The 21675-nt window shown below is 59.0% G+C and overlaps 1 protein-coding gene across 1 annotated transcript in view; it reads left to right on the top strand.

Annotated features, from left to right (window-relative positions):
* The first annotated feature begins 4150 nt into the window (after window positions 1–4150).
* Window positions 4151–21675, top strand: part of LOC113204959 (inactive tyrosine-protein kinase transmembrane receptor ROR1) — a 204630-nt gene continuing 187105 nt past the window's right edge. The window contains exons 1-2 of the mRNA XM_052270889.1: window positions 4151–4501; window positions 10838–11031. Of these exons, the coding sequence (XP_052126849.1) occupies window positions 10881–11031 (151 nt within the window). The 5' untranslated portion in view covers window positions 4151–4501; window positions 10838–10880. The remainder of the gene's footprint in view (window positions 4502–10837; window positions 11032–21675) is intronic.

The following is a 21675-nucleotide window of genomic DNA, read 5'->3' as shown; positions in this document are numbered from 1 at the left end:
GATTGGAGCCAAAATGAGCCCCAATCCCGGAAAGCCTGCTCGCTTCCATGTTGTTGCTGTCCAGCTCGACCCGGTCCCGGTCGGTCGCCCCGGTCGGTCCCGGCCCCGGGTCGACGGCAGCGATCGCCTCGGCGATAACACTTCTGGCGTCGCGCATTGTAGTAAATCCCATCAGCGTGCTGCCCTGCTCGCCGCCCTCGCCCGCTCAGGTGTCTGCCGCCGTTGTACGGCTGCACCGCATTCATTGCCCCCCACCACCACACCCGGGACACCCTTTCCTCCCACACACACCACCGGGCGTTACCGACGCGCCGAGTCGCGCGTCCGCCACATTTCGTCTTCAACTTCAACTTCCAAAAGGGTTATTACGACGGCTTGTTCAACTGCACTGGAGCCTAGGCTAGTGCCATCCCGTCCGTGGGTTCGCAAATGCTGTGCTGGCCGGTGCTGGCTGACCCGCCTCATTCTACCTACCGCGGTATCTCAGTCACCCCCGTCGTGCTGCTATGACTTTTCACCACCACGCGCTGTTTTTTTTTGTCGTTTTCTTCGGGCTGTTGTTCGGTTTGGTCGGTGATGAGGCCAGGCGCGGCCGCATGTCCTGGTCAGGCGCGGGGCGTGTGGGGCGTAGCGTACCGACGCACGCGGGCCCAGACAGGGGGACATGTTGCCCTCCCGTTTATACCTCTTATTGTCTCCGGGCCCTGCTCTGCCCGGCCGTGCCTGCCTGGCCGGTACACGTCCGCGGCGGCGCGGCGGTGTATCTCCTTTCTCTCTCTCTGCCCTCTCTCTTACTCTTGCCCGCTCTCTGAAAGAGAGAGAGAGAGAGGCTTATCCGGACGCGCGCCACCGCCGCGATTGAATCGTAGCGAGTAGAGTGGCGTATAAAGTCGTGTCGGGCCCCTGCACGGTCGTGTGGTCGACACTCCTTTTGTTTTGTGGCGTGACGCGCGGCGCAGGTGGCTATGAGAAACTTGTCGCTCGTCCTGCTGCTGCTGCACAAAGTCCGTACCGCACGAGGACCTGAGAGGACCCACACTAACCGTACTATGTCCCGCTCGCAACACGTACGCGTTCGTGCGTTTTAAAGAGCATGATAATAAGATGAATACGGACGCGGCAACCCCTCCCTCCCTCCTCACGGCGGTGAATACGGCCCAGGAGGCGGCGCGGGGTTCAGGCATGAGAGAAGGGCGCCCTGGAGAAGAAGCTTTACAGCCCCTGGCCCCCGCTTTTGGACCTGGGAAACCAATAGGCTCTGGCTGCGTTCATTTCTCGCACACGGCGTTGAGTTCATGAGATTCCTGACTGTTTTCCCTATAGAACTGTCTTTTGCCCGACTTTCTGCGATCAAAATTGCGCTTATCGGAGCCGATCACTGAGCGCATTCGAGGTCGGCGGAGCCGGCGGCCGCCCTGGCTGCCAGCCGGTCTGGGCGGTTTCGCCCTGTTCGAGCTCGCAGCGCCCATGTGTGTCGACCAAATGAGTTAAGATTTGGTACCTGAGGGTTTTCGAGCATGCCGATTTCATTTCCGGTGTCAGATTTTACTTCCGGGGTCATACCCGGGTCGTTCCGGGGGAACACAAGGGTCAAGGTCCCCGATAACGCCCCTAGGATGACCCCGGAAGTAAAATCTGACACCGGAAATGAAATCGGCATGCTCGAAAACCCTCAGGTACCAAATCTTAACTCATTTGGTCGACACATATGGGCGCTGCGAGCTCGAACAGGGCGAAACCGCCCAGACCGGCTGGCAGCCAGGGCGGCCGCCGGCTCCGCCGACCTCGAATGCGCTCAGTGATCGGCTCTGATAAGCGCAATTTTGATCGCAGAAAGTCGGGCAAAAGACAGTTCTATAGGGAAAACAGTCAGGAATCTCATGAACTCAACGCCGTGTGCGAGAAATGAACGCAGCCAGAGCCTATTGGTTTCCCAGGTCCAAAAGCGGGGGCCAGGGGCTGTAAAGCTTCTTCTCCAGGGCGCCCTTCTCTCATGGTTCAGGACCACCTGGGCGGCATAAGAGTGGGGTTAGGGACCCCGGGCGGGGACCAAGTGAGGTTAGTCCGACTTTTCTTTCGTCCGTCCAGACAAATGTCACAACACAGAGCAAGAGGGACGCACGGGCCGGGCCGCCGAACACAAAGGTAGAGAGAAAAGTAAAGTAAAGGTCCGCTGTGGCCGGGGCGTGGCGTGGCGGGGCGGGGCTGCCAAGGTGAATAAAAAACCCTCCCCTGCCCGCCCACCTGGGGCCGCGTCCGAGAATGCCCGACATCCACTCATTCAAAGGGGATCCCGGGGTCCGAGAGGACGCCCCCTCCCCTCTCCGGCGCGCAGTCAGTAGTGGTCCAGGAGGAAGTAGGCAACCGTCCTCGCACTCGCCCGCTGCTGACCGCAACTGAGTCCCTTTTTCACCCATACTTGTGGTAACGGTTCCCACCCGTTCGCTCTCGGGCGGCGGTGGCGGTGGCCTGCCGTGATCAGCTGATCGTACCTGGAGGGCCGGGCGGAGGCAGCTGCCGGGCTGTTTGTTTTGCTTGACGAGGCGAGATACAATAATGTGTGCTGATTACCCCGATCGTCCCGGGCGGCCCCGAGCCGTCCTAGGCTCAAATTGTTGGTGTAAGCACCGTCATTTCCTAGTCAGCGAGCCGCTCGGCCGTTTCAATTTTCTGACGATATCGGGGGGCCTCTGGTCGGCCGGGCCGGCCGGTGTGGTGTGCCGGTGGGAGTGGCGGGGCGGGGCGGGGTGGGGCCGCGGCAGGAGCCCCCGCTGGGCCCTCATTATCATATGCTAAGCAGCCGCGTCCGATAATTACTCACGCAGCCCCAATTAAGCCATTTTTATAAAACAATTAGCAGCATTGTTTGGCTTTGCCACCGCGATTAGCAGCGCAGCAGGCAGCAGCAGACGGACCCGCGACGACGCATGCATGTGCATATGAGAGGTGGAGCCTTCCGGGTATGAGAAATTGGTCGAGTTCGTGTGGAGGAGGACCTATGGTGAGTGGGAGTGAGTATAGTTATTTGATGCCCGGCAGCTAGACCGCGCAGGTTCCGCGGGAGATAGTATAGTGTTTTCTGTATCACCGCAGAGGACCAGAGAACTAAATTTGATTGCCTGGAACATCAATAATTGCCGCCGTGGTCCGTGGAGGAGGCATCGGAGGGCCGAGTGAGTGTGCGGCGGCGTCCGCCGTATACCGCCTTAAATTAAATACACGTCTTGTCCGCGGGACGCCACGGGCGCCAAACCTGAAACAACAGTCATAAATTCAATTTTCGGGCTCGTGTGTGAGTGTGTGTGTGTGAGTGACCGTGTGCGCGCGCGCCGGGGGATTTATGCCCTGGTCATCCGGTCAGGCCGTTGGGTGAAGAAAAGGATGGGGGGGGGGGGAGGATCATCGAACGCCTTTGCTCAGCCAAATAATAAAAACTTGTCAGTCCAGTGGTGCGGGGCGGCGGTAGCGGCGGAACCAGTTCGGGTGGAGCTTGACAAGCATGCGACAAGCGTCCGCGATAGTGGCCTTCCCTCTCCCCCCTCTCCCCTCCCCCGACCAAACGGCGATGTTCATGTCCATCATCTAGATTCTGAAAGCCGCTCGTTGGGGGATGGCATGGGGGGGAGTGGGATCCTGGCCGGGGGGTGGGTGGGGGCGGCGCGGAGCGCACCGAACCCGGCCGGCGCGGCGGAGCCCGGCCGCAGGCGGCAGCCACAGCACGGCGCACGGCGTCAGTGTGGCCAGACTTGGCGATTTCTCGCCAAAGTGGCGATTTTTGGTTTGGTTTGGCGACAAAAAAGTCGCCATTGGCGACTGGCGACTTTCTTGGCGATTTCTAAAAAAAATGGCGATTTTTGCTTTTTTTGGCGACTTTTGCCGAATTTGGGTGAAAATGAGCGACATGGGCCCGAAACCGGGGCTGGCCCGGCTCAAAAAGGCCGGTGCAGCCGACCCGGCGCAGACATTTCGGGAAATTCCCCCAAAATCCTAGGCCGTGATTGGCGAATTTTTTGGCGATTTTCGTGCTATTGTGGCGTCTTTTGGCGACTTCGGGCTCGTGGCGACTTTTGGCGACTCGAGCGCCACCTGGTGGCGACTCGGCGCGCTCGGCATCTGGCCACACTGCACGGCGTGTCAGCCGCCAGCGAGTCAGTTGCGCGTGGAACGCCGTCGAGGCAGGGTCTGTGTCGGTCTTGTGCGCGCGCCGCTGTTGTGCCCGAACGAGTCGCGGGAGTCGCGTGTGCGCGTTCGCATTCGGAGTGTGTGTGAGTGTGTTGTGCGCGGTTGTGCGCTTGTGCCATTCGCCCGCCGCGTGTGACAGTGTCATTCCCTCAGCATTAGACAACGCGGAAGTGTGCCTTTCCGCAAGCGGTTTAGTGCGTGCGTGGGAGTGTTTGTTTGTGTTATCGAGTGTTGTGACAAGTGCTTTAAACCACCCAGTGTGCATTTCTGAATACTCTTGGATATTGTGGATTACCCGCCGTTCGCCGCATAGTGTGTTGTAAGTATCCTCTCCCTCTCTTCAGGGAACCTAACCTGAAGTCACGGTTTATTATTTTCCTTACCCTTTTACCCAATCAAACTGACGTCAACTTAGCCGAGTATACTCATTGAAGTCGCAACGGCAGGGCAGACCGGTCGGCACCGGCCGGCACCCCTGGCCCGGTTGGCGGGGCCGGCCGCCGCCCCGGGGCACAGGCACACCCGCCTTTACCTCGACATGCATTTTCATGAAAAGGCAGCCGGCCAGACTGACATGAGCGACCTGGCCGGGGCCACTGGCGGCGACCTGGCCCAGGGCCTGCCAGGGCCCACCCGCTCGTCGCTGCAAACCTGCCCGCCGAGCCTCACGACAAAGCGGTCAGGACCTCTAGGAAAGTTTGCTATTCGGTGCGCAGGGTAGTCGCGGTGCCCTGTTTAGGGCCTAAACTCTAGGAGGCATGCGTAATAGTAGCCGCGGCCGGGTTGTCTATTTTGCACGGGCGCCTAAATCGAGACGGCTAGTATACGCAATTTGCTAAAACGGGGCACAACGGCCAACCCTGTATCCGTCGAGTTTAACTCTTCCCCGGCGGATGTGTGAGTCTCGTAACCTTTTCGCGGCCGGTCGGTCGCTGTCCCCCCCCCCCTCTCCGCCACTGTCGGATCTGCATGTGCTTGGCACGCCGCTCCCGCCTTTTCCCCCTGCTTTGGGTACATTGTTGGCCTCATTAACTCGTTTTACGCTGCCGAGACTCATTTGATTCAAGTGCCCCCCTCCCCCCTCATGGTGTCGACTGGTGGGCGTCGGGCCGGCGGCCGGTGGGCGTCGTCGGGTCCTCCTCTCTGCCGAGCCGGTCCCGCGAGTGGAGAGGTGCGCTCGGTGCGCCCCCCGCTGCCACTCCACCGCCCCGCCCCACCCCGCAGTCACATAAAAGGTTACGCTTATGCTCGGCCACTATGCCGACTGCGGGGAAGAGTGTTTTCGTTTCTTTCCTAAACGCCCCAGCAGCAGCAGCAGAAACCCTCTCGCGTCTCCCTCTCCCTCCTGCTTTTCCCTAGTTTTCTTTTGTCTCTCTCTGTCAGTCGTCGTCGTCGTCATATCGCTCCGCGTAAAGGGAAAATTTTATGCCGTTTCTCGATTTTGCGCGGCTATGCAAATGCGTGGGCGTGGGTCCCCCCCGGCTCCGCCCGGCTCGGCCCCCTGCTGCTGCCCGCTAACGGGACGCGAGATTTCCCAGGGTTTTGTTTTTACTGGCGGGCCGCGCGCCGGCTTATTCCGCGAGCAGAGGAAGCAAGTCGAGGAGGAGGGCGGGGAAGGAGAAGGGAGGACTCTCTGAGTGTTGCACCGCGGCGTGATTGGACGAGCAGTCGGAACGAGTGCGGCGTAGCGGCGTAACGCTCATGACCCAGGATGAAACTTTATATTTGCAAAGACGACGACTGGGAGAGGCTGGGGAGGGGCCCTCGCCTCTCTGTGGCTGAGCAAGGAGAGAGATATGGGGCGCTATGCACTCGCTGCTGCTGCGCGGGTGGGCCAGGCCGCGGGGTCTGGTCGGCGGCAGTGACGTGGCCGGCGTTCTGATTGGAAGGGGGTGGGGTGTGGGGTGGCCCCCTCCCTCCTCGGTCCCTGAAGGCGATCTGGCCAGTGCTTAAGATGCCGAGATCGATCTCTCGAGACTGCTGGGCGGGACGAGACGGGCGTTCGGAAGTTGAGTAGCAGTGCTCCGAGTGTGGCCCCCTCTCCCCCTTCATCTCCGATAGTCCTCTTGCCTGCCAGCAGGCGCGCGCGCCCAGAATTGGGACATTTCCTCCCCCAGCCAGCAGGCGGAGGGGGTCCCCCGTCCAGGGTGTGGGGGGGCCCAGCAGGCCCCCGTGCCCGCCCGCGCCACCCCGCTCGGACCTGCTTCCGCTGCATCCTTCCTGTGTGCCCGCCCTCCTCCTCCTCTCCTTGACGGCGAGGTGCCGTTCGGTTTGTGCTCCACTGGGACCCGACCCCGCCCCTTCTTCACACCTGCGCAAATACTGTCGGGTAGGTCCCTGTCAGGCACACGCTCCGTGAGGGCGGGGCGGGGGCGGGGCGGCCGGACGGCAACGCAGCGGCCGCCAGGCACACGTCGCCCCTCCGGCGTTTCTTTTCTTTCCTTCAGCCCTCCCTCCCTTCCTCCCTCCCTCCCTTCCTCCCTCCCTCCCTCCCTCTCGATCCCTCTTTTCGGTCGGCGTCGGCCCGGGCGGTACTACGTCATCGCACGCGGAGCGCGCGGGGGCCCCGCCACAGTGATCGAGCGCTGCTGCACCTGTCGTCAGCACACATCGCGCCCCGCTCCGCCCCGCCCTGCCACACCATATCGCCTCGCGGTTTAATAAAGGCGGCATGTCGCGCTTTCCGGTCTGCTTGCTCGCTCCTTTGATGACGGAGTCCGTCGCCTCGACTCGCGTCGCCTCACGTCGGCCCGCCGACAACGGGGCGGACGTTTTTCAACGCCCGGGAAAAGTTACCTATTCGACGCATGTGCCCGACCGTCCGTCGCCCGCCCTCCCCCTTCTCTCTCTCTCTCTCTCTCTCTCTCTCTCTCTCTCTCTCTCGCTCTCTCTCGCTCTCTCGCTCTTGCATGCACACTCGAGCGCGCCTGGTGTGGTTGCGCGCAGCTCGCTCGCTCGCTCTCTCTCTCCCGAACCGAAAAACGACAAAAAAGACGACACTTTGTCACCGAAGGAGAGTTCGGTATGGGGCGATGATAAATGAAGTGCCTTTGGCGTGGCGGGGCGTGGCGGCCGGTGCAGTGTAGGGCCGGGCTGGAGGAGAGGGTCACACCGACGGGCGTTTGGGAGGGTCGAGGAGGGTGCAGCTTATCGCGGCACAGATAGCGCCGGCAGGCACGGCCGAGGCCCTCGCCGTGCCCAGACACGTCGGCCGACTTCCCTTTGCTGCTGCTTCTTGCTTGCTCTTGCTCCAACCGTTTTTCAGCCCTGGAGGACCCCTAAAAAAAGTATCCTGGAGAAACTTTTGTCCACCATGCCCAACGCCGCCGTCCCAGTTTAGCCTCTGCGATAACGACCCTGGAAAAGGGGGGTGAGGTCGCGTTGTGGGAGGTGCGCTGCGCAGTCCTGGACTCGGTCCTCCTGGAGCATATACCGCCCCGCGGAGTCAGCGATCCTCGTTTTTGTGGAGGTCGGCGACGCCCATGGAGGCAGCAGGCGGTAGGAAATCTGACTCCTTCCCTCCCGAGAGCGGCGAGGTCGCCTGCGGTGCGGGCGCGCGACGGGGCGGTGCCGCCGCCGTCACCTTGGGGACCGGGTGGGTATGGGTATCGGTACCCGCGGCGGGACGGGGCGCTCGAGGGCCATACTCGGGGACAAATAAAATGATGCAAGGGCGGCCCCGGGCCGGGCGGTGCCGTAAAAGTGAAATATGGCGGCGTGCAGCTGGTGGACCACGTGGACCACACGTGTGGCGGGGGCGCGGGGCGCGGGGCGGGGCGGGGCGCGGCGGGCTGGCGACAAGATTTGGCGCAGCCCCGATATGGCAGTCATCGGGGCGGGGCAGCGCGTGGCTGGAATGGCATGGCGCGGAATGGCTCGTCGCCGAAGCGGACCGAATGCGATCGAACGAGGCGCGAGCACGCAGCGGCGACCGACGCGCCGGGGCAGCGCACAGCAGCGGCAGCCAAACTCGCGGGGGGGGGCGGGGCAGGGAGGGGCGATGCAAGGGGTCGCGCGGCGGACACATCCGTCGATTGGAAATTGGAAGAATGATATGAACCGTTTACAGCGCGGAGGAGCTCGTCGGCCCGCCCGGCGGGGTTGGGGAGGGTCGGTCGGCCCTGCCCACGTCTGCTCCCCCTCTCGGACCGCACGGACGGACGGACGGACAATCGTCATCTTTTTCATAACGCTGATTATTCCCAGCCACGTCCGGCCGGTCCGTAATAGTTAATCGTGATCTTATTTACGGCCGTCTAGATTGGTTTGTTTTATTGTTGCTCATGTCCCTTTTGTGTCCGTTTCGGCTGCGCTGGCGTTTTATGGCCGTCTGTTTCGTTCCGTCCCATGGACCCGTCTCGCGGTGGACCCGTCCCATGGCATGGTCGGCCGGCGGCCATAAGGGTGTAACCTTAGACTGCCATATCCTGGACGGCGACGGGGCGGAGTGGGCACGGCCCGGGCACGGCGCAGGAAGCGAGTGTGTTGATTGACGCCGTCCTCCGCGCGGCGAGGACGACTGAGGACACCGCAGTCGTGACCGCCTCGCTAGGGATTTCATAGTCTCCCGAAATTTTTCCGTATATATTGAAAACTTTTCCTTTAAAAAAAATCGGAAAAAATCGCCATATTTCCAGAAAAATTTGAAAATAATAACTCTTTATTAAAAATTTAAGAGAAAAAATCCTGAATTTTTTTTATCATACGTTTTTGTAAAATGAAGAAACTGCATTATAACGCCGCCGTCGAAAACATGATGTAAAGGGTGGATTTGAAAATTGTGTCAAATCCGGAGAGCGCTTTTTGAGGGGTGAATTTCAGCAGTCACGGGGATGAAAACTCGCCAAGGGGCGTCACGGGGATGGCCACCGCTCTACGGGGGGTCACGGGGATGGCCACCGCTCTACGGGGGGTCACGGGGATGACACCGCGCCTAAGTCCGTCACGGGGATGACCATCGCTCTCCTGAGGGTCACGGGGATGACACCGCGCACAGGACCGTCACGAGGATGACCAATGATCACCGCGCCATAAAGTCCGTCACGGGGATGACCATCGGTCTCCTCCTGAGGGTCACGGGGATGACCATCGGTCTCCTCCTGAGGGTCACGGGGATGACACCGCACAGGACCGTCACGGGGATGACCCCCGTTATTTGGAGGGTCACGAGGATGACACCGCGCCCAAGGCCGTCACGGGGATGACTACCGCTTTATGGACGGTCACGGGGATGACACCGCGTACAGGACCGTCACGGGGATGACAACAAGTCAACGACCGTCACGGAGATGACAACGCCGCCAGGTCCGACGTGCTCTTCGTCTTTGCTCCTTTATCTCCGCGTATGGGCAAGAAATTGTCGTTTCTATCACACCATGAGTTAACTTTGAACAAGTTCTTTCGAACGAGCTTGTCTTGCGTTTTCCCTTGATTTCTCCTAAAGCAATACGATATTTGGCATTTTGACTGCACCTTTGTCTTCCTCTCGAAAAAACCTTTCAAACGAGTATAAGGTTGATGGGGTTCCGATGCATTCTGCGCCAAGTAGCCTCCTAGCCTTCAGAACCCCATCAACCTTATACTCGTTTGAAAGGTTTTTTCGAGAGGAAGACAAAGGTGCAGTCAAAATGCCAAATATCGTAATGGGTTAGGAGTAATCAAGGAACAACGCAAGACAAGCTCGTTCGAAAGAACTTGTCCAAAGTTAACTCATGGTGTGAGAGAAACGACGATATCTTGCCCATACGCAGAGATAAAGGAGCAAAGACGCAGAGCACGTCGGACCTGGCGGCGTTGTCATCCCCGTGACGGTCTAGAGTGCAGTGTCATCCCCGTGACGGTCATGGACGCTGTGTCATCCCCGTGACACTCCGAGGAGCGATGGTCATTCCCTGTGGTCATTGCCAGTGGTCATTCCCTGTGGTCATTCCCTGTGGTCATTCCCAGTGGTCATTCCCTGTGGTCATTCCCTGTGGCCATTCCCTTTGCGTCATCCCCGTGACTCCCTGAGCAGTGTAGCTATTGGAGCCCCCCCCTTTCTTGACGATTTTTGCTATTTTTCAGCTTTGTACGCTCTCTTGTTTGTAGAAAAAAACATGTTTAAACTTGTTCGGGAGGTTTGACCCGTATTGATTCTCGAAGCGTATGGTCTGAGGAGTTATTTTTGACTGAGAGTGTACTTCTAAACAGAAAGACAAGTTTTTAAACTTGATTTATGTTTTTAAAATGGGAAAGTTCAAAAACCTGGGGACAGACATTCATATTGTTATATCTTCACCAATTTTTAAAATTTTTGAACGCGCTTTGGCTTAAAATGATTATTGATTCATTCTACAATTGAACTATTTTTTGGTTTTGACCTTCACGCTCCCCTCCTAATTATCCGAGTGCTTTAAACTTCAAAAATGGAAACAGGGACACGCCAAAAACGGGTATTTTGGCCCTTCCTGTCATCCCCGTGACCTGCTGGTGTCAACATTGACGAAACTGAGTTGTGTTCCTAGTCCATCTCGATCTTCTGCATGCGTTTCGACTCCGAACGATGTTCGTGTGCCTCGCATTCAAGATTAAAGGTCCAGGGACACGAATTTGACACAATTTTCAAATCCACCCTAAAACAAACTTACGTGTCTCTTTTTGGTGTTTATGCCCGCAGGACGCGTGCCATGGACGTGGCTGTGAGGTGACTCGGCCGCAGGATGGCGCGCACGCGCTGCCGCACGCTCTGCAGTGCCTGCTGCCGCACGGCCGCGGCCCCCATGGCGCTGCCGATGCCGCTGCTGGTGCTGGCGCTGCTGCTGTGCTCCGGCCGGGGCGACTGCCACGCCGCCCGGGACCACGACATGCAAGGTGAGTCCGTCGACGGCGTCGACGGCCAGGAGCTACCGGCCGCGGGTAGCTCACCGGGTACGCCACCCCGCGCCTCCTCCCACACACTCACACAACATTTACATTCCCGTTGTTCCGCACCATATACGAACGGCTGCGCACGCCGGCCTAACCAACCTGAAACATTCCTCCGACAGTCCCATACGCACCCCCTACCCCGACCCCCACCTCCGCCGTGTGTGCGTTTCTCCGGTTGAATTTCAAATTTTCCTTCTCTCCCCCTTATATTCTCGCCCCTCACGCTGTCAAACCGAAATTTTTCGTTTGTTTTCATCTGGCGTGCCATGTGTATGAATACGCGCCGCGCGATGACAGCACCGGGATGAATAACAAATATAGTATTTTGACATTTTTTAATTTTCCGATTTTTTCTTCTCCTTGCTTGTCGCCGCTTGCGCAGTGTGGGGGTATTTGAACCTGGCGCGCTTGCGGCTCAGTGATTCAGCTGCGGTTGAAGAAACCAGAGCTGCGCTTGATCTAATCGCGCCTGCGTAATATGCAGTGTGCATCGCCCGTGTGCCTGGCCGGCGATGTGTGAGAACCGACCGACAGTTGTTTCCCTCCTGGCTCTGCGATAAGAAGAGCCTCCCTGAGCTTGTTGCATGGACTTTGGCAAGGCTGCGTCAAACGTGCGTGCGTCGTGAGTGTGTGTGTGTGAGAGAGACAGAGACAGACAGAGGAAGAGGGGGGGGGCATCGTCAAATAAAGAATCTGCTTGTTATGGTTCGACGCCGTAGGGAGCGACTGACTGACCACCCACCGGCCCGGTGCGTTGCGGTGGCGGTGGTCCTCGTGAGTGTCCTCGGGTGTCCCGCGGGGTCCCAGTCTGGTGGGTGCCAGCCAGGGTGCCCCAAGCCCAGCGGGGTCCCCCTTGCTTACCTATTGGCCTGCCCAGGGTTGTTAGCCCCGGCCCAAGCGATTTATAGAGATGACGATGTTTTGTCGTCTTGTCCGGGGTCAAGGTGATGGAGTGTGCCATTTGTTGTGGCCGGCGCGACGGCGATAGCCCCTTAGCGGCGACGGCGGCCCGGGGAGGCTGCGTGGGACAAAGAGAGACAAAAACAAACGCGCGCGCGCCATCCCGCATATTGATTTCTATCCATTATTTACGTGGATTTCGAATTAGAAACGAGCCGTGAAAAATATACCCTTTCAATGCTTCAAATTAATGTGACGGATGTTTGTTTTTTTCAAACGTCGATGTTGTTCGCTCCTCCTCGGCTGCGTTTCTCACGGTGGGGTGCCAATCAGCCATGACGGATGGGCGACGGCCATTAGACGAGCGGCCAACGGGCGCCACTGCCGTATCTCTCTCTCTCTCTCTCTCTCTCTCTCTCTCTTTCTCTTTCTACTTCTTCCTCCCTCTCCCCCCTCTCTCTCGCACTTACAGATGCACCGGTGCCACTTACCTCCGTGCACCATACAGCGCTCTCCCCCCCGAGTGCAGCGAGTGCATCGGATGCACCCCCGCTGCTATCACACGCTTTATGCTCATGTGATAAAAGTGTAGAGCCGTAAATGCCGCGATACACCGCACCCCCGCCGCCGCTGACGACGACGACTTTGCCCGTGACGGCCGTGTGGTAGACTTGTTGTTGAACGTTTTTACAAAATTATTTCCTGTTGTGTCCGTTCTCTAATTCGTCTTGTTTTTAAGTGTTTGGTCGTTAGCGTTTTTTGCGTGCGACGCAGGCGGGTGAAAAGTGAGGGTGATTTTTTCTACATTCCCTTGATTTCTTGAGAGGCAGCTTGGCTATTTAATTGTAGTTCATGCAAATCCTTGAAGTTCTTATTTTGTTTCGGAATTATTGTATCTTTAGTGAAATTGCGAACGTTTCCGCCTGCAGCAAACAGACACATTATTTTGTCTATCGAAGCAATAGTTTGCGATAGCGAAATTTTGCGGTGTGTTTGTGGGGGGTGGCTTAAAGTGGCAGATAAAGTAGCTAGTTGCTTTGGTTCACCTGAGCAGGTTGTGTCGCGGGGCGGGCCGGGCGGGCGGATGGCCTAAGCTGTGCACTCACACATGCACTCACACTCGCATGTCTCGAGGGGGGACTCGGGAAGAGCATGGGGACGCCTCCTAGCGGAAAGAGTTCCGGGAAAGAAAAAGGGTTGTTGTGGGTGGGAGAGGGGTGTGGGGTGGGAAGGAGGGGCGTTCTACGGGCGGGTTAAAGGACCGGGGGAGGGAAAGGGAGGGGAGGGGGGGGGGTCACGTGCGGGTCTACTGAGGCGCAGCATTCCACGTGCAAAGCGGAACCGGAGGGGCTCTGCGTTTAATGAAAAGACCCGTGTGTGTGGATGAGAGAGAGAGGGAGAGAGAGAGAGAGAGAGAGAGAAAGAGAAAGAGCGTGCTGCCGTTGTTAATTACTCGCGGCCTTATTATTTCCATCTCGGGGGTGTAAGGTAAGGAAGCGGGCCGTGCGGGCCGTTCAAAGAGAGGCGTCCTCGACACGGCAAATGGGTCGAGGGGCACGAACCTTACCTTGCCTTGGCAACCTCGTGCCCGCGGCCCGCGGTAGCAGCAGCAACGGGGTGAAATTCTTCTGCGAAATCACCCCACCTCACCCCTTTTCTCTCTCTCTCACTCTCTTGACTCGTGTTTTTATTAACCCGCCCGTCGTTCCCGTTTTCCGCTGTTTTTATGCATCTCGATAAGGAACACATGTCGTTGTCGCTTCATGACACACACACGCCGCCGCATTTCGCCCGTGGGCCTCGAAATAATGCCATGGCGATGATTAGGACGTCTTGTAGTACTGCGGGCCGCAGTCGGTTCTGGCGGACACGGCGAGGCGGCCCCGCCCCGACCTGACATGCCAACTCTTTCCCGGCTAATTTGTTTCAGTCACAACATTAAAACAAAGTTATTCATTTGCGGCTTTGTGGCTCTCTCTCACTCTTTCTCCCTCTCTCACACTCGCGGGGGCCACTATCGCATCTCATCACGCTGATCTTGTTATGCCGCACCTGGCGTTGCCTGGCGTTGTGTTGGCAGCCCTGATGGGCCCCCAGCGCTGCCTCATTATCCCCGCGGTGCACCCCGCTGTGGACCTGCCCGCCTGGAGTCCGACGAAGTCCTGCGCGCCAGGGAAGTCTTTACCGGTGACCCCGCCGCACGGACGGCGCGGGGCGCGGACACGATGCCCCCGTCGCCAGTCGCTCTACATGGCGCCAAACTGGAGTACGGTGGTGCCAACTTACACGGTGGTGCCAACCTACACGGTGGCGCCAACCTACACGGTGGTGCCAACCTACAGGGTGGTGCCAACCTAACCTACGGGGTGGTGTCAACCTACGGGGTGGTGCGCTAACCTCGGTGGTGGCAACCTATATACACTGTGGTGGCAACGTACACGGTGTTGCCAACAAACGGTGCCATCGAACCCTTTGTGTGACGGGTTGCGCTCCCATGTGCTCCCCCTCCCCCACACGCACGTCAGACGCACAATAAAACAAAATGACGTGTGTGTGTGGTTGGTATCGCGCCCCCGGTCCGTGTGACCTCGTTTCCCCTCCTATCCTTATTGTTATTATTATTTTTTTTCTCTCTCTCTCTCCTCTCCACGGGTTATTTTCAGTTTTGTGGCGACACGAAGTCGTCGTTTGTCCATGAATTGCTTGTCGGGGCCATGATGATGTGACCCATCGGGTCGGCCGTAAAACAAACGTTTTATCAGGGAAATGCATGTTATGGTGGCCGTGGGTAGCGGCCGGGAGAGTGGAGGGGGGAGGGGGCCTCCATATGTGGCGCGGTGACACAAATAGGTTAGGAGTACCTCTCCCCCCCCCCCGCGACTCCTATAAATTCTCTTCTCGGTCCGCCCCTGCCCGTCCACCTCGCGCCTCCAGGCCGGCCGGGGGCACCGCGGAATGTTGTCGGAAACTGAAAAAAGGCGTCGTCGCCGTGCGTGAAGATATTCCCTCATTCCTGGAGTTTGCCCGCCCCGGCCTGCCAGCCGGACCGGACCGGACCGTCCACTTCACACTTGGGTGTTATCACGACATGACACGCCGCCCGCCGCGCCACCTGGCGGTGCATGCCGTGCATTCCGCGGTGGGGCGGGGCGGGGTAGGGCGGGGCGGGGCGTATATCGCCGCATGCATCGCGGGGAGCGCATGGCCCCGGGGCACGCCGCCACCACCGCTCCGTAATTCGCCTTCATTGCGTATGAAATAATAAGTACAACGATAAGTATCGGGTCCTGCACGGCCCACCGTGTGGCCCCCGGGGGCGGACGCCGCCGTCGTGGAGGTGCACCCGGAGGAGGCCCCGAGAGCGTCCTCACGGTGGCCTCCTCGCTCGCGTCGTGCACCCAACCGGGCCGCGCCGCGCCGGTTGGCTCAGCTGCAGATGATTTGTTTGATCGTGCGTGTTATTGTGTGTGTTTGCCCCGGTTTGTGGCGAGGAAAGCCTCTAAAAAACGATGACGGCCCTCAGTTCTGGTAGCCCGGCCCAATTTTTCTCTCCCTCTCCGTTTCCGTTTTGGTTTACGACGACGCGGGCCCCGGCGGCCCGGACGCAGGGCACACATTAGTCGGTTTTGATCTCGGCCCGTAATTTCGGGATCACGAGGCGCTCCTTCCGAACGCGTGTTTACGAGCTGCTCGCCGGCTGCGCGGCCTCCCGAGAGAACGCCACGATGATGCATATGAAAAGGTCCGACAGCCGCACGATTCGAAAAGCAGGGCATTTATGGGGCTTGCCGCTTCATAAACATGTACTCCGTGCGGCTATCGCGTCGCATCTGGGGCGGGCGGCTAGAGGAGCGACAGCTGGCGCGACTGGAGCGGCTGATAACCGACTCTGGACAACACCGGGAGTTGGAACAACACTTCTCACCTACTCCCGTATCATTTTATGTACTTTTTATGGGTAAAGTTGCAATTATTATCGCAATCCAAGTGTCATACTCGAGAAGAAAACTGCTCAGGAGTAATGGGATGCAGCCTTTTCACGCTTTTCAAGCAGTTTCGCCGATCTTTAGGGCATTCGAAACACTAATTTTTGAGATTCAACGTTTTGCATTATTGGGATTTTCTGTATTTCTTCGAAAAATTGTGAACTGAGGCAGTTTTAGTATACTGGGGAACAACAATTTATCCGTTCGCTTCGAGCGGTGCGGGGCGGGGGTGGCGCTGCGCCCATGCACCATAGGCGGCCATCCTGAAGCCCTGCAGGAGCAAGCCGCCTGTGGTGTGCGGCCAGGTTAGCCAGCCGGTGGTGGGGGAGAGGGCCAGGGATGGGGTTGAGGAGGGCGGAGGGGGTCCGTGCGAAAGTGCATCGCATCCCACATCACCTCACGACTGCCTTGCCGTGAGAAGTGACACCCAGCAGCGCCCTCGCCCGGGCCCGCCCACCCACCCGTCTCTTTGGCGTGATTAAACGCGCGGTCTGTTTGCTCTGCCGGCGTTACGTAACGCGCGGTTACTCACGGTGTTATTATTTAAATGCTGAGCCCGCCGCGCGCGACAAGGCGGTCGGTCTGTATTATATACCAAACACAACACACGGATATCGTCCCGCCCGGCTGGCCGCCCCGGCTGCCTCGGCCCCGGCCGGACCGGCTGCGGCCCTTCACTGGCAATTATATGCCCCGGGTCGGGTCGGGTCGGCGCCATGAGTTATGGGGGGATGGTTGGTGGAGTCCCGGCCGCGCCGCCGCACCTGGCCGTGGTGGCCCCGGCCGCGACACCTGTGGAGCGAGCGGTCCTCCTCACGTCCGGCCTGCGGCCCGGCGGGTGTGTGTTTGGGGCCGGTCAGCCCAGCCCGTATGACGGCAACCTCATGGGGACGCGAGTGTGTGAGGAGGGCTGACATGAGGGCGATGGGGTAGCGCGAACGGTAGCGGACAGTGAGAGAAAGAGGGAGAGTGAGCGAGAAAGAGAGAGAGAGAGAGGGAGTGAAAGGGATGGCGGTGGGGCGGGGCGGTAGGTGCGTGGAAGGAACCAATAAATCTCCGGCTCTGTTCGGCCCGCGTGTGGGTCGCGCTAGAGAGAGGTAGAGCGAGGCCCGCGTGGTGGAGAGCAAGAGAGACGGAACGCGCAGCGACCACGGGGCAGAGAGAGAGGCAGCCGCGCGCGGTGTCTCAATTCGTTTTGGTCGGCGGTGTTGGAACATCACTAGTCACACCCCGCGACGCCACGCACACGGCGCGTGTCACAGGGATAGCCCCCTATTCAACCCCTCGCGATATCAATCTAACGCACCCGCGCCCCGCCTCGGCCGTACCGTACCTTTTTTACGATCCCCCCCGCTCATTTATCCGCTTCTCTCTCACTCTTTCCGCTCGTTATAAAAAAACAAAATGAATACCGGATAATGAAAAATTAAGAGGCGCACATGTGTCGACGCACTCGTGCCATCGCTATCAACACGTACGCCAGCCGTGGTGGTTAGTTAGTTGTTGCCACTTCCGCCGCCCGATACGCGTCGACGGCTTTTTGTTCTCTTGGTACGCAGTGCGCTGACTGGACCTTATCTCTCTCTCTGGGACGCCCCGCGGTACTACATGGTGTCGACTCGCACCTCGCGGGGCACGGGGAGTTACGGACTGTGAGCCGCGGGGTGCACGTTGAGAGAGAGAGAGAGAGAGAGAGAGAGAGAGAGAGAGAGAGAGAGAGGAGCTGTGCTGCAGTGCTGAGTGCGGGCGAGAGTGCGCGCTGCCTCTCCCAGGTGAGGGGCGGGCGGCGGTGGGACGAATCAGAGGGTCCCTGTGGGACCGGCCGTAAAGAGAACTCAAGTCAACAGGTCGCGGCCGCGGGCAGCGGGGACGCGAGTCTAATTCCGGGGCTGAATTTAGTACCCTTTAATGGCCGTGGGAAAAGGCCCGAATAGCCTAAACATGTGAATATTATGCGTTCCGTTGAATATAAAACTTCTACGAGCAAGAGAGTGTGGTGTGTCTTTTTGTGAAAAACGGGAATTTTTTCTGAACAAAGGGTGAGAGAGAAACGAAAAGAGCGAGACCAGCGCAGCTCTAGGCCGCCAGAAGGGCGTGGTGCTGCTGTTGTACCAAAGCCGAAGGCTCATAATCCGCGCGCTCCTGATGATGAAAAATTGTGGTGACAAAATAGCGATTGATATATCGCCGCCCCGCCCCGCCACTCGGCGCCGCCGCGGCCCGGACCTCATGACACGCACCGCCCCCCGATTTATGGCGCAGGAGACGCGGGATTTTTATTTGAACGGGAAAACATTCTTCCGGCGGCGTCCCTTTCCTCTTGTAGCGTCACGCGCACCAGAGCGTCCTCTTGGCGACGGTCTCGACGACGGCGTGCTGCTCGGGGGGATCGGCGCCGCTCTGAGTCCACGCCCCGGCCCGCGGCGTAACCAGCGTCAATTAAACGCACGGAGTACGGGAGACAATTAAAACGATCTGAGCGAGAGAGAAAGACAAACGGTGACAAAAAAGGCGTCGCTGTCAGCGGCGCGGCGGGGGACGCACGACGCCCGCGGGGTCCTCGTTCGCTCGCGGAGCAGGAAAGGAGGCACTGTGAAAAGTATAATGGTGAATCTTGAAGGAACGTCTTTACTGGCTACGGTAATTTTAGCAAGTTAAGTCGTAATTCAAGAGTTTTTCAAAATCGGCGTGCAGGTTTGTAAAAAATGTTGGTCTGAAAAATAACCGGCTACCCTATAGCATGAACGAGGGGGAAATCACTTACGAAATAGTTCGTACACCTCCCCCCGAAATAGTCTGACATAAAGGCGAAATAGAGCGAAATAGATCCGAAATAAACGCGGGATAGTCGGTGAAATAGTCGCGAAATACGCCTGAAATACTCCGAAATACCGCAAAATACCACGAAATAATCCGAAATAGGCGAGAAATAACCGAAATGGCAGGAGAAATACCCGAGAAATACCAGAAATGGCCCGTACGCTACGGACCCTAGTGATTTCCCCCTCGAGCATGAAGTATTCAAAGCGTACAATAAAATTGTCCGTTACTTTACAAAACGCGTCCATGGCAGTGGAGGAGGGAGCTAGCGGGGTGGCACGAGACGCGTTCGCTCCGAAGAATTTAGTAATTTAGAAAGAAAAAGACTCCGGGGTGAAAGACAGATTGCCTCCCAGTAGCGCGGGCGGCGCCTTAAAAACGAGGAGCAGCGGGAGGGCCCAGCGCAGCAGCGAGTGTCGCTGACTGCGCCCCGCCCCGCCCCGCCCCGCCCCGCCCCGCGGGACGTACGGCGATGAGCCCCACAGAGGGTCCCCTGCGCCGTCCCCTTGTGTGTCAGACAAAGAGGACGAGATCGGCCCGTTTATACAGGGGAATGCCAGGGGCGTGTCGTGCGGCGCGCAGATAAGTCAGACCTGGCCGCGGGGAGGGGGGCGAGTTACGCCCCTGTCGCACGCACCAACATGTGATACGAGTGCCCCGGTCGCTACCCCTTATTTGGCTCGGTCGATATGGCTTTGGTCACTCTCGAATGACTCGACGCCGCCGTGGGTACAGCCAATTTCAAAAGCGCCTGTGCGCGCGTGTGGTTGTATACTTTTTGACCCTCCATAGTTAGTTACCCCCCGGAAGAGGTATGGGGGGCGGATAAAGGCGCACGTTGGGGGGTCACTCTGGGTGGCGCGGGAGGGCGGGGCGGGGCGACGCAGCGTCGCCAAACACTTTAGTTGATTGCGGTCCCGAGGAAAGGCAAGCTGAAGGCGGGCGGCGGCACCAGCTCGACGTGAGGATAACTACTTTGCCGTTTAGTTTGCAGTCCAAACAGGTCCGGCGCTCTCAGCCGCGCGCCCCGCTCTCGCTCGCTCCAGCCCGGACCCAATTGCCAAGTTGGAGGTACCGGATCAGTAGTGGCGCCACTGCCTCGCCGCTGGGGGGCCCCACCGTGGAGTTCCCAGCAGAGCTAGTTTTCTCAGTTTCTCTCTCCCTTTTATTCTGCCGTCCCCTGCTTGCTCCGCTTCGCCGCTCGCGCTCACGACACTGCTCCCTCTCACTACACTACTCGCACCCCCCGCCCCCCCAGCCAGCCACTCTACGCTCTCGAAAAGACCACGACGGGGGGATAATTTTCCTCCTTTTCTGACCTCACGGTGCGTAAGGCTTTGCACCCCTCGCCCTCCCTCCTCCCCCACACCGGGCCGCCCGCCTAAGCCGCCGCTGCGTCGGCTTCCGATTTATGGAAACAGTGTGTATGCATGCAACAAATTGCATAGAGAGGGCGGCTCGGGGGCGGCGCGCGGGGCAACAGATTTACGTGGCGTGGGGCACCCGGGGGGCCCCGAGGGGCGCCCAGCTCAGGGCCCCGGAGCAGCAGCAGCGGCGGCGGGCCCGGGGCCTCACGCATGGCCTCACGCGGCCTCAGACTGCGCGCTGGCAGGCGACGTGCCGAGCCGAGCGTGAGTGGCGCTCGTCGGGTGTCGGCCCCGCATCGATTTGACACTCGTCCCGACTTTTTATTCGGCGGTGCGGGGGGAGGGGGTAGGGGGTAGTACGGGGGTACCGTACGCAGTACGTGCTGCGGGGGGCCCCCCCGCCGCCCCCGAGAGAGGTGGACGGCGATGAAGTGGTCGGCGACACGGAGCCGGTGTGTGTCACGACGGGGCGGGGTGAGGCGGGGTTGGGGGGTTACAAGCACGAGCGCGCTCGTAAAACACCTAGAGGTGCGTGTACCGACAGCGCCCCTCCATTAGCGAGCACAAAACCTCCCTTGTGCGAATCTCTCTTATACCTCCCCGCTGCCCCCGCACCTCACCCCGGCCCGCCCCGCTCCCGGGGGACCCCACCACCACCACCACCACCACCTGGAGGTTGGAGGTGGAGGGCACGGCGGCAGGGAGGAGGCGTCGTCGCGCGTCGCCCACCCCGGCCTGGGCCTTGTACGCATTGTGCAGTCGTACGTGTGGCTGGCTGCGTGGCTCTACTCAAACGAAACATTTTATCCTCGTGTATGTAAAAAGGCTTGGCTCAAATGGAAATGGTTCCCGCCCGCGTTTCCCACAGTATAATCCAGCGTTTAAAGCTCCCGCGCGCTGCGGTGGGCCTGCTGGTGCTGGTCGCTGCCCTCTCTCTGGCCCAGCAGGCCCCCCGCGCCGCCAGCGCCCGCATAGGGAGGGATCTCTGCTCTCGGATCTTTATATCCGACCCAGCCCGGCCGAATTGAGATTTAGGGCAAGGTCGCTCCGGGCCGACGGCAGACACCCACAAATTTTCATTTAATTTAAAACGCATTCTGATCGGCGAGTGTTGCGGCTGCGACCGCGGACCGCTGCTGCTGCTGCCTCTGCCGCTTAGCCCGCTGGTTAAACGCCGCCACGACCCTGGTCAAAAATGGGGTTTCTTTTTAATTTTTATTTATTGGCAAAGATGATTGTTTTCCCCCATTTATCGATGTTACTTCTAGGGTACGTTTAAAAATTCATAACGTCTTGCTCTTTGTATAGAACAACAAACTACAAAAACGGACTGCGCTAAGAAACAAAAAGGTGCAGGGCGCCGCAGGGCGCGGTATGGCGCTGGCCCACATCGTGTGATACCTTATCCTGCTAACACCTTCCGGCCCGGCTCCACCCTTGCACAATGCTCTGTGTGACTCCCGAGCATTTCCCTCCCTCCCTCCCTCTCTCCCTCCCTCTCTCCCTCCCTCTCT

The sequence above is a fragment of the Frankliniella occidentalis genome, unplaced genomic scaffold, assembly GCF_000697945.3.
Source record: "Frankliniella occidentalis isolate FOCC.00 unplaced genomic scaffold, Focc_3.1 Scaffold142, whole genome shotgun sequence".
Taxonomy (NCBI): domain Eukaryota; kingdom Metazoa; phylum Arthropoda; class Insecta; order Thysanoptera; family Thripidae; genus Frankliniella; species Frankliniella occidentalis.
The sequence above is the reverse complement of the archived record's forward strand: the minus strand, read 5'-3'. Positions and strand labels throughout refer to the sequence as shown.